The sequence below is a fragment of the Helicoverpa armigera genome, chromosome 1, assembly GCF_030705265.1.
Source record: "Helicoverpa armigera isolate CAAS_96S chromosome 1, ASM3070526v1, whole genome shotgun sequence".
NCBI classification, from domain to species: Eukaryota; Metazoa; Arthropoda; class Insecta; order Lepidoptera; family Noctuidae; genus Helicoverpa; species Helicoverpa armigera.
In genome coordinates this window covers 18571916-18585688 of record NC_087120.1, presented here as the reverse complement: position 1 = coordinate 18585688, position 13773 = coordinate 18571916, and the positions used below count along the sequence as shown (strand labels likewise).

General features: G+C 36.9%; 2 protein-coding genes across 4 annotated transcripts in view; one reads left to right on the top strand and one right to left on the bottom strand.

The window, feature by feature from the left end:
- The window catches only part of LOC135117428 (solute carrier family 7 member 14-like), a 169206-nt gene that overhangs the window by 55206 nt on the left and 100227 nt on the right, over positions 1-13773 (bottom strand). The gene's annotated exons all lie outside the window — the stretch shown is intronic.
- On the top strand, positions 5221-13548 carry LOC126056435 (uncharacterized). The gene is given in 3 exon segments (XM_049849341.2): positions 5221-5322; positions 10974-11307; positions 11310-13548. Coding segments are annotated over 3 exon segments (1950 nt in total). The 5' UTR covers positions 5221-5290; the 3' UTR covers positions 12894-13548.

The window sequence follows — 13773 nt, the reverse complement described above, 5'->3', positions numbered from 1 at the left end:
GAAGGAATTTCTGTAAGGAATGCAGTTTAAGTTTTAATAACGGTAAGCTTATGAGAACTATTTTTATGGTAATTTTGACCTAACTACAATATGATATAGCAAAAAAGTAGAAATTGGGTTTTATTAAAAGTATTTTTTGTTAGGTAGCTCATGTATCGAGAAAAACTACTTTTATTAGAGTATGGGAAGTAGTTTTCTCGCGGGTGGACCATGAAAAACCTATGGAAAACAGTGGATACCCCTTCTAGTATTTAGCTAGCTAGTAAAAACAATTGAATATTCGACTCTAACCTCTCACAAATCCATATTCAAAATACAACAAAAATAACTACCTAGATGGAAATACAATTCCTACAGATACAAAACAGCGCATTTCTCGTGAAACAATAATATTGGTACAACGGAACGTGTTAAAGCATTGGGGATTCAGCCGCTGTTACTCTACATTAGTGGGATGTGTGCAGGAGTGAGGTTTGTGTGATTCCGAATATATGCAGTAGTGTTATGCGTTTTTTGATTTAAGTATTAAAGTTGTATTTTTTTAATGCTTTGTTTTTGTTTTATTTGCCGCTGTAATAATAGGAAGCGATGAAGGGCCCTATTGTTATAGATTAAGTTCTTTGACTACTCATTTAAAAATAAATATCGTGGTGGCACCCAATGTTTAAAGAAACTGCTTCTCAAGCCAGATTAGGTATCTATGTAACTTTCCTAAGTTATGTATCTTACTAGATCATAGACACCGGCTGACTGATTGGCTGACTGATTTAGGTAAAGGAAAACTGGACTATAAATTCTGAAATCACCAACCCGTCTTATTAACGCTCAATCCTTCTCTGTGTGAGAGGAGCCCTGTGCTCAGCAGTGGGACGATAAAAAGCTGATAATGATGTGCCAAACACAAGTTTAATTCTTATTTTGCCTTAGCTTTCTTTGCTTCTGAAAATAAGAAGCGAGAATGGGTGAAACCATGATCTATCGGTAGTCCTCATAAATCTTATTTTTCCTTTCTTGTTTGTTTGCATACCGTGCAGTTTTCACTCATATTTTGTGTTACGATATGTGTTTGTTCATGTATCTATGTTTATTTTGAAATGCTCTGTTTGCTGTTGTTTTAGTATATTACGAAAACATGTAGGTTTACGTGAGAAACGAGTACTGGTATAGATGAAATGGATACTGTGTTTTTAGCACGTTTTTATTAGGTCGACCTGTATGTAACTGTGTCATGGAATCTAAGGTAACTCAAACCATGTTCCAATGATCGTAGCGATATGAAAATTGGCAGCTGTATGTAGTTCTGATGACAATATAATAATATGGTACTGTCGAAGTGATCTGATGATGGAGCCGGAAGATATGAAAAGGAACTTTATGATGGAATATCGTATCATAGATGTTTTTGTATTTTTACGTGCATCTATAAAAGCGTGTTTTTCTATTGTTTTTTAAACTGGCAATTTGTTTAATATGAACACAATATAAAGAGAAGAATGAACAAAATCGTCCCATTTATGAATTTTATTGTTACTAGAAATATTTATTGTCATTCCGAGCGTATCAAAGGATGAATTATACTGCTATTTTTTAAAATAAAAGCACATGTTACGAGAATCGCGCATAAATAACAGATATTTAAATTATCAAACATTGCTTACTTTTAATTGATATTGAAAATATTTATATCAGGCAACAATGAAAACGGGAATGTATTGTTAATATCCGCACACTGTAGACGAAACAGTCGGCCGACAAATTGACCAAACCTTTTTTTCATGAAAATCTTGATTCCAATTGTTTTGCTAAATACCTGATCTTTGTAATGTGCGTACTATCATTTATCTTCATACAGATTTTTGAGCCCAAGCAAACTATCGGCCGACTAAAAGTTTGCAGTGTGAGGATACTCTCAATTAAAATTTAAAATATTTATATCATGCTATGAAACAGGAATGTATTGTTAAAAATCCGATATTGTATGGAAATGGACAAAATATATTGATTCAGAACTTCAGTGTTTATATGAACAAAATATTTGCATTACGAAATTCTTTTGACGCATTTTCCGAGTTTTAATTAAACATCATAAAAGATAATTTACATTAAAATCAATACTGTAATTTTCAATAATTTTCGCTGTAAATACCTATATTAACATTTTAAAACAAAAGATATGCAGAACCTAGTGTTTAACAGATTTTGATGAATTTTCGGTTTAAAGCAGATTGAAAGACTGATTCTGAAAAGTTGTTTTAATTATTTATTTTAATAATGATTGAATTATATCGTATTAATGAGAAACGGATAATGATTTATAGTTGAATGGTTTTATCATATTCGAGATTAATTATTATATCTACGGCACGGGTAGCTTTTAAATTGTAAAAATCCTGATTAAATAAATTATTATTTAATAAATTATAATTTTGTATTTTTCTCGTTTTTAAAGCTGGTTTATAAAACATCATTATCTTAGTGGTTACGTGGTTATTACAGTGTCGTAGTTTTCTGATGTGGCTTAATCGGTAATTAGTTCTCAAGTTGTCTGTTGGCATATTTTAGGTTCATGAACATATCGAAAATCTCGATGACCGATCTCGACGAGAAATATCTATCGCTCACAAGGATTGAAGTAATTTATGAAGTTAAGTATAACAAAAAAGTCTTTATACCTAACCTATGTCACTAATTATATAACAATAGAAATTCAATTGTGCCTCGCGTACTTATATCTGCGCTTCGATATACAACGAGTTAAGAAATTAAATACTTTTCTAAGATCAGTTTAACTTTTTTTTACAATAACGCCAACTTTAAATTTACCTACACAAACACCTGAATTCCTCACCAATATTGATACCCACCTACCTAGTTAGAAGCGGATATTTAACTTCCAAGCCCTCCCCTTCACGATGCAACCCTGACCCATTCACCGAGGGAAGGAACATTGCACGCGAAATGCATCCAGGTCAAGCTGGTGACGTCATAGTATGGCCACTGCATGTGTGGTATAATAATATGAGTCTGTGCGAATTAAGAAATTGTTTATTGTATTTATAGATTAATAAATAATACAAGCATACTCTCTTTTTCTCCTTTCTCTCTCTTTTCTGGAAGTGGGGTCAGCTTAGGCTGCGGGATTGTTCGAAAGAGATACCGCGGCCCTGGCACATAAAAATGCCTATGACGGAACACGACGGTTTTTAGTCAGTAGGTAAGACACTCCCTCACCGCTGCTAACCCACAGCGGGAGGGGTCATTTGATGATTTTTGATGTCGTTAAAAAATTATGGCCACTGCATGTGTTGAATATTCTTGTATATGAGTCTTTGAGAAATGCGAAACTCTTTAAAAAATATGTTAAAATAACCCGATATTTGTTTAAAACATTAGTTGATTATGTAACTTTTTTTGAAATAATTGAATGTTTTATTTTCTGAGCGTTATTAATTAGCAGGCTTTTATTAGGGCATGTATAACTATGTAATGTAACTATGTAATTGGCAGCTGTATGTAAACATTAATTATTAATTAAAGTCTTGTAAACATTTATTTCTAAAAACGTGCCTTTCTAGTTCTTTTCAAACAATTAATTAATTTAATTTAGTTGCTTCATGCTGCAATATATTCAAATAAGCTTTGTATTCTCATATTTATGTGTTCATAAAATGTAACTAGAATTGTCTCTAATTATTTCAGACTCTCAGTGATTACTGTTTCTAGAAAAAACCTAATTAAACCCTTTGTCAAATACAGTCTTTGTACTATCTAATATCAAACGAATGAAAAACCATTTCAAAATAGAAACACAAATTGAAAATCGGAAAAGCAAATTGGATCCTGATATGAAATTCCTTAATTAATACTTTGTTTCTCTGTCAGTTGGATATGTCCTTTGTTTCATGATATCGAAGCCAATAACAGAATATCATAGTTTTTAGGGTTCCGTAATCAAAGGTTAAAACAGGCTGAGGGATTGTTCGAAAGAGTTACCGCGGTCCCGGTATATATAGAGCTTAAGAAGGAACATGGTGGGTTTTAGACATTAACCGTCATACCACAAAAACTTGTAAACGTCTGTTGAACACTTGTCGAAAAAAATGCCAAATTATGACGTTGTAGTAAGGTCCATTTTGCAGTCACACTTTTTTAGACAAGAGTTCAACAGTAGTTTTGTTTTTTAGTAAGGCTGTAAGAGTCTGACACTTCTCTGAGGACATGATTGATGATTTGATGATGTCCCATCAAAAAAATGGGTAAAACGGTTGCCTTTTACTAAGACTTCGCTGTAAGTCTGTTCATCTTTCCCCAGGCCGTATTTCACGAACCATGATATCTGGACAGCTGAATTTTCAAAGTTGATGTATTTCTGTTTCTGAAATTACGCTCTCCGTCTATCCGTCCGTCTGTTACCAGGATGTATCTCAAGAGCCGTGTGAGGCTAGATAGGCACGATTGTAGTGTTTCTTTTGCCGCTATAACAGCAAATATTGAAAACTGAAAACTGAAGCTACCATATATAGGTACTGTTATATCGAAATAACCCCTGTTACCAATATAAAATTAAATTGCTGAGTTTCCCATTGCATTGACGTCAATGCAATAGGAAACCGATGTTATTTTAATTAGCGATAATAATATTTCTTCAGTTTTGGATTGGACTTCCGTCGGGCAACTTTCTTTCTATTTTCTTGTGATTCTAATTATTTTTCAATACATTTTTATTTTAGCCAATTAAATAGTTTTTTTTAAAAACCATTTTCCGACCCACTCCGTAACAGTGGTGTCAGAAGTGGGATACCAGTGTTGATATCGCCGTAATCGTTCCACTGGTATTCCATAACGGGTCGTGTGTGTCCTGAAAACTGAAAAAGTTATCGTGTGTGAACTTCACGTTGCCGACGAGATAATCCAGCTCCGGGGTGTCTATATTTTCTCTAAGTGAAATCACACCTCGACAAACTCAGCGTCATCTCCAAAGACGAGTCGCGACAGTAAGCCTTACGAGTGTCCTGCGTAAGCCTGCCGATCGTCCCGAATTTCCAAATTCCATCTCCCAGAGCTCAATATACGCGAGCTCTGTCACCTTGATATCGCCGCAAGGAGCCGGTGATCGCCCTTGCCGCCCTGCCACGCGGAGCTGCCGCGTGGTGCTGCCACGTACGCGTTGTGCACGCGCGTGTGCCGTACACCGCCACCCGCTGTTCCTGACGTTCCTGCTGCTGCTGGCCGCGAGTTATCGCGCCGCAGTCCTCCTGTTCCAGTAATCGTGCTAATTCAGTGCCAGAAAATGCGTATCGAATTCTTCGTGTTCCTGTGTCTGTGAGTAGAACATATTATTTTGCTGTTATCGCTACAATATTCTTAATTCTTATTAGGTATTTTATTACCTAGGGTATCACATATCGTAACCCTTATTCTATCATAATTATACGTGCTACTCGTCTACCTTTATAGTTTCCTTTCAAGTTCATAATGTCTACGGAAACAGCCGAAAATTCCTCTTCTAAGAAAATGTCGTTGAGCGAACAGTTTCCCATCAAGGTGCTCTGTGATTTTATTAGCCCTTATAAGGAGAGCGCGAAACTCTTACCGCCTTTCTCACCAACTGCCAAAATGCCTTAGATTTAGCATCACCAAGTCAAATAGTTTTATTAAATAAATATATTCTATCACGCCTTGAAGGTAAAGCTCAGATTGCGTGCTCTAATAAAATATTTTCGGATTTTAATCAGTTGAAATGTTTTCTTAAGCAAAATTTCGGTGAGAGGAAGCATTATAATCATTTGTTGCTAGACTTACAATCGTGCAGGCAAACAACAAACGAAACTGTTGCGCAATTTGCCCTGCGTGTAGAAAGCTGCCTCACCGATCTTCAATCAGAAATTTATAATTCTGAATCCCTAAAGAAGGACATATCCGGTCGCATCGCTATGACCGAAGATTTGGCATTATTTACTTTTAGTTTAGGATTAAATCCACGACTGAGTAATAATGTCAGATGTAGAAACCCAAAATCACTTAATGATGCTATCAACGTGGCTCTCGAGGAGGAAAAGATACAAAACCTCCTGTATAAAACATCTATTAAACCTAAATGTAGGATCTGTGGTAAACCCGGGCACTCGGATGCTGAATGCCGGGAGAAACAAAAGCGCACAGGTCCACCATTTACTCCTTCGGGGCCTCAACCATCAACATCATTTTATAACTCGGGGTCTCAACTTTTCTGCAAATATTGCAAAAACAGAGGTCACGATATTACTCAATGCCGCAAAAGAAAATATAATAGCGAACGGCGTAATACGTTTAATTCCGAGAATCGCGACCGTCCAGCTGCGATGCATCATGTTACATTCGAGCCGCCGATATCATCGGCGCCGTCACCGACACCTTATTATGTTCCTTGTGAGAACGGCGACGACCCTGAAAACTCTTTAAACTAACACCACGGATTACGAAAATGTGCCGTCGTTATCCGGATAATTTAGGCACTCGTACCTTTATAAATAAATCGCATAAAAACGATATCTCATCTCAACACGCTCTCTCGAGAGTCCCTGAATCGTTGAGTCAAAAACATATTTCATCTCAGCATGCTCCAAAGAGAGTCCCTGTTTCGCTGAGTCATTCTACTATTTCATCTCGACATGCTCCTCCGAGAGTCCCTGTTTCGTCGAGTCCAAATTCTATTTCATCTCAGCATGCTCCAAAGAGAGTCCCTGTTTCGCTGAGTCGTTCTGATATTTCATCTCGACATGCTCCTCCGCGAGTCCCTGTTTCGTCGAGTCCAAATCCTATTTCATCTCAGCACGCTCCAAAGAGAGTCCCTGTTTCGCTGAGTCGTTACACTGTTTCATCTCAACACACTCTTCCAAGAGCCTCTGAATCGTTGAGTCTAAAGCCAAATTCATCTCAGCACGCTCCAAAAGGAGTCCCTGTTTCGCTGAGTCAAAACTCTGTCTCATCTCGACACATTCCACAGAGAACCGCTGTTTCGTCGAGTCAAAATACCATTTCATCTCAACAAGCTCCTATTAGAGCCCCTGTATCGTTGAGTCCAAAATTTCCTTCTCATAATGAGTCCGCTATGCCGCATTATCCTAAAGAGGAAATTAAAATCAATCCCGAAATTCCTGTCTACGAGGTATCTTCATACTCTAAAAAGGTGTCATTGCCTCACGTATATGTGAGTACTTCTCTTCCATTCATCCGTTGCGCCTTCTTATCGACACGGGAGCGAGTATTAGTTTGGTCAAACTGTCAAGTTTAACTAAAGCGCCTGAGCTATCTCGTGAAATAGCTAAGATAAAAGGTTTTAATAATGTTAGCACCTATTCAGAAACTTTAGGCACGTGTCAGATGTATTTTACATTGAATAATAATCGCCACGAGTTTAAGTTCCATGTAGTTGACGATAACATTAACCTAGAGTATGACGGTATCATTGGCAGCGACTTTTTAAATCATTTCAAAGCCAATATTGACTATACCTCACAATCAGTTCATATATGCGGACAGAGCCTGGACATAAACTATATTCAACCGACTTACGTCATTCCCGCACGTTCCGAAGCGGTCATCGAATGCGCAGTATCTAATTACTCACCTGAACATTATAAAAATAATGAGGGCCTATTATTAGATCATTCTATAAGCGAAGGTATTTATATCGCAAATTGTCTTGTTACTATAAAGCCTAATAAAAGGATTAACGTAACCGTTTTAAATACTACTAACTCTGATATCCAAGTTCGAGACTTTAAAGTCCAGTTAACGCCTCTTGAATATGATACTGCCACAGATATAAACGAATCCGTCAATGCTTTATCCTATTCAGAATCTGACAGACCTCAAAAGGTATTGAATCTAATACGTTGTTCTCATCTAAACTCCGAAGAAAAGGAGGCACTGCTAGAATGTTGTTCTGAGTACACAGATATTTTCCATTTAGAGGGCGAACCTCTATCATTTACGAACGCGATCGAGCACTCTATAGATTCGGGTGATTCAGCCCTATTCACGTAAAGTCGTACCGTTTTCCTGAGTGCCACAAGGAAGAAGTGGACTCACAAATCCGCAAGATGCTCGATCAAAATATTATACGTCCGTCAACGTCACCTTGGAGCGCCCCTGTTTGGGTAGTTCCCAAGAAGATGGACGCTTCAGGTAAAAAGAAATGGCGTATAGTAATAGACTATCGCCGTCTGAATGACGTCACTGTCTCTGAGAGTTACCCTTTGCCGCTTATTACTGATATATTAGATCAGTTAGGCCACTCAAAATATTTCAGTACATTAGATCTCTCCAGTGGCTTTCATCAGATCAGAATGAACTCCCAAGATGCACAAAAAACGGGGTTCTCAATAAACACTAATTCTAGCAGTACAGGGCATTACGAATTCTTGCGGATGCCTTTTGGGCTTAAAAACGCCCCTTCGACCTTCCAGAAATTAATGAACACTGTCCTTTCTGGTCTCCAAGGTCTCCATGCATATGTTTATCTTGATGACGTCATAATCTACAGTAGTAACTTGACATCTCATATGGACAAAATCAGGTTAGTTTTTGACCGCATCCGAAAGTTCAATTTAAAACTCCAACCTGACAAGTGTGAGTTTTTGCGACGCGAGGTCGCTTATCTTGGGCATATAATCACCGATAAAGGTGTATGTCCAAATCCCGAAAAGGTCAAGGCCGTTTCTCAATTCCCTACTCCTAAGAATCCAAAGGATATAAAATCGTTTCTAGGGCTAGTCGGCTACTATCGTCGTTTTATTAATAACTTCTCCAAGATCACTAAACCACTGACTGCCCTACTGAAAAAAGATGCCACATTTCAATGGTCGAACAGCCAAGAACAAGCGTTCACCACCCTCAAGGATAAATTAACTTCGGCGCCTCTGCTTCAGTATCCTGATTTTACACAACCCTTTCTTCTAACAACTGATGCATCTAATTATGCGATAGGTGCTGTACTATCTCAGGGCGCAATCGGGTCTGACAAACCCGTCTCGTACGCTTCGCGCACCCTTAATAAAGCCGAGGGCAACTATTCGACTATCGAAAAGGAGCTCCTAGCAATCTTATTTGGCGTGAAAACATTCCGCCCTTATCTGTATGGCCGTAAATTTAAGATAATTACTGACCACAAACCTCTAGTGTGGCTTTTCAATGTCAAAGATCCAGGATCTAGACTCGTCAGATGGCGTCTTAAACTCGAAGAGTACGATTATGAAATCGTTTATAAAAAGGGTAAATTAAATGCAAACGCCGACGCTTTATCGCGTTTCCCCGTAAATGTATTACAGGATAACGAAGGCTCCGATTCAGTTATCTGCAACCCATCGACTTCTAACAACGAAGAAGACGCACGTAATTCACCATCTATATCAGAAACTTACGAGCAGTTTCTTAAAATTATAAAACAGCCTGACGTGTCATTCGACACCGTCATCCAGGAACATAATGAGTCATTGATGAAAGCAAAGTGTAAACTTATTGCTTATCCGACGTCCATTGACTTAGATGAATCCGTGCCATATTGCAAGGATATCATGGACGCCTCCACTAGTGAACCTAAAATTTGCGACATAGAACGCGAATTAAATACTTACTATTCCACATCTAATGATAATCATTTATTTACACATTTATTTCTAAAACTTAACCACTATGATGAAATGAGTTACAAGGACATATTTAACCTCCTTCGTGATTATAGAGAAATGATAAAGTATTGGTATATGGAAGAAAAAGAATTCGCTATATCAGACTTTACAGATCCTTACACAAGATTATCTTACACAAAACTTTATAATATTTTATCATTTCTATTTCATAACACTAATATAAAAGTAAACATCTATCGTAATTCTATACGTTATCCGACCCCTGACGAGGTCAAAAGCATTCTTAGAGATAATCATGATTCACCACTAGCTGGCCACCCGGGTATATCGCGCATGTTTGATAGAATCAAAACCCAATTCTGGTGGAAAAACATGCGGCAAGACATCGAGGATTATGTGAAAAATTGCCGCTCTTGCCAAATAAATAAACCTCTAAGACAAACGAATAAGGCCCCTATGATTATAACATCTACAGCATCTCGGCCTAACGAAAAACTTTATCTCGATTTAGTCGGTCCGCTTCCTGAAACACATGAACACAAATATAAGTTCTTACTTACCTTACAAGATGACTTGACTAAATTTTCTCAGGCCTATCCTATGCAATCTTGTTCCGCTGAAGAAACAGCGAAATCTTTAGTTCTATTCATATCCCATATGGGGATTCCTAAATTAATAATATCCGATCAAGGCACCAATTTCTGCTCTGATGTCTTCAAACAACTTGAGAAGTTGTTCAGCATCAAACATGTGTTCGCATCTCCTTACCACCCTCAGACATGTGGTAGCCTTGAACGAAGTCATTCTACTCTAAAGGAATACCTTAGATCATATATCGGTGAGAACCAACATACCTGGGACCTCTATGTTCCTAGTGCTATGATAGCATATAATTCAAATATACATAGTACCACAGGTTACTCACCCCTGGAATTGCTTTTCGGGTTCAAACCCTACTTACCTTCAAGCATCGATACTCTTGATACAAACACCTATACGGATTACATCCGAGCCCTTAATCACCGACTATACTACAGTCGTCAGAAGGCTCTCCAAAATATTCAATCCTCAAAAGAGAAATCAAAAACTTATTATGACTCTCGTACGAAACCATTGTCCTATAAAACAGGAGACATGGTATATGTCCGTTGCCATCACAAGCAAAATAAGGCGTTATCCCCTGTGTGGAAAGGCCCTTTCAAAATAATAAAACTAAATGGCAACCATTCTGTTACGCTGCTTATTAATCGTAAACACGTACGTCACCACTACGACGAAATCAAGCCGGCCAGTGACGCAACAGTAGTAACGTAATACATGAGCGTTTCATTGTTATTTCAGATCGACGCTGTCATCGCCGATCACATGCGAATACGTTTCTTCTATCGTCAGCAGTCCTGGCGTCTACTTTGATAAGCTTCTAGACATTAAGTTTACTAATAGTGATTGGAATGTTATAGCATATGTTGATATAGGTCATGTACAACCTAATTTAGATAAGGTCGAATTTTTATTTGAAAAGCTCAATGTATTCTGCAACTCGTTAGCTTCCTCTAAGATACAGTCCGACTGTATCAATTCGTTGTCCGCTCTAAAAAATCGTCATATTCTTAACGTTAGTAAGTTTTCTTCCGTATCTTATTTATTGGTCGACGAAAAACCCCATATGCGTTTTAAAGAGGTCTCATGGACTTCGGTGGCTCTCTCCTTAAAACTATTTTTGGCACTTTGGATTCTGAAGACGCGGTGAGATTTTCGAAAGCCATAGACGAAGTACAAACTGATGAGAAACGTCTCGCTCATCTCATGAAAGATAACATTCATGTAATTAAGTCGACCATATCATATTTCAATAACACGATATCTAAGGTCAACGAAAACGAAAACCACATTTTAAGGAACATGGAAACAATCCATAAAATACTAGAAACTGTTGTGAATAGTAACAACAAGCTAGAAATTAAATCTGAATTAAGTTCCTTATTAAATTCATTAGAGTCTATTATAATGACTTTGTCTTTTGATATCGAAGATATTAACAATGCCATTCTATTCGCAAAACTCAACGTGTTGCATCCCACTGTACTCAGTCCACACCAATTGTACAGTGAGTTAGATAAGCATAGGAATAATCTTCCTAGCCATTATGAACTTCCCGTTCCTTTAACGCTACAAAATATACACAATCTTATTGACATTTCACAACTTGTGTGCTTTTTCCATTTAAATAAGGTAATTATTGTCGTCAAGATCCCTCTCGTATTACCTCAGGTGTATGACCTGTATAGGATCATTCCCTTACCTGTTCCCTACGATATGTTGAAACCAGATACCTACATTCTTATCGAGCCAACTAGCTCATATGTAGCAATCACAGCTGATCGCATGTTTTATTCACTTATCGCAGACATAGACAAGTGCAAGTTAATAAGTGATAAGTGTTACGTGTGTGTGTTAACTAATGTGTTTTCAGCAATCGCTAACCCTACGTGTGAAACGATTCTCTTAAGTGATGTGATTAGCAAACTTCCTGACATTTGTGTTACAAAACTTATTCACGGTTCAATTGATCTATTTCATAAGTTAACTTTAAATCGTTGGATTTTTGTACAATCTGAACCTGGCAAGTGTCATGTAACTTGTAATGATAAAGACATAAGTTCTGACGTTATTTTGTTTGGTACTGGTATCTTGTCTTTGCCTAGAAACTGTAAGGCTTTTTACAAGACATTGCAATTCGCCGCTGTTGGCGAAACAGTTATTGGAAATGTAACCAATAAAATATCAAATTTCAACATCTTACAAGATGATTGTTGTGAGCGATCTAAGTTAAATAAAACTCTAGAACGACTACCTTACTCAAAGTTAAATAACTTAGATAATCTTGATTCTCTGCTGCAAGCCAGTATTCACTTGAACTCTTTTGAAGAAGAGATCAATAAGATAGAAAATCCATCTCATTTTCAAATGTATAGCACTCACTATTTGTCTTTTAGTTTATGCATCTCGATGTTAACCTTATTTTACATTTTATATAAGAGTCGTAAGTTACTTTGTCGTACTAATGCCCCATGTTGCATTCAGATATTTAACCAATGTCATAACACAAAAAATAACTCGGTTCCAACCTCTCAAACTGTATTTCATGGTGATACAATAGCACCCGTCAATAAGGACGAGTCAGAGTCTACAGAGGACTTACGAGTGACGCCAACCCCTATTAAAAGGAATATTCTGTTTGGCAAGACTCATGATAATTAACTTGTAATGAATGCACATGGTTTGTAATTAAGTAATAATTTTCTTTCTTTTCATATTGTCATCTTGATTTATCTAGATTTTAATAATTGCTCTTATTAATCAATAATGTTTAATTGTTTAAATACTTTTATTGTTAACTCTAATCTCGATTTCCTTGCATCCTAAATAATGATAAATGTAGTTAATAATTATTATTTTTGAGTAACTTTTCTATCCTTAACGTATTGATGTCTTTTGAAATTAGTTGTTATTTTTGGTGTTTAAATATGTTTCTTTTGTTTATTGTAATGTCCGACGTAAATCCACTTAAGCATACGCGATTTAGCATACATGATTTAGCATACATCAATCCTGACATCTCTCATCACTTTGAGATGTGATGATCGATCTTAACGGGGGGGTTGTTATATCGAAATAACCCCTGTTACCAATATAAAATTAAATTGCTGAGTTTCCCATTGCATTGACGTCAATGCAATAGGAAACCGATGTTATTTTAATTAGCGATAATAATATTTCTTCAGTTTTGGATTGGACTTCCGTCGGGCAACTTTCTTTCTATTTTCTTGTGATTCTAATTATTTTTCAATACATTTTTATTTTAGCCAATTAAATAGTTTTTTTTAAAAACCATTTTCCGACCCACTCCGTAACAGTACCCACATAAAGCTAAAACTAGGACAACATAAATATTTCAGGGTGGTAACTAAAAAAGGTGATTCTTCATAAAAATTGGTCCGGAACCCTGCGCTCTCGAATCCTACTTGCACTAGACCGATTTTGTTTCATTTTGAACAATGTCCACTGTCTCTCCGACTTTAATTCACAAAGAACCTATTTTTTGTTCGGTTATAGGAAGAGTAAATATCAATAACCGAGG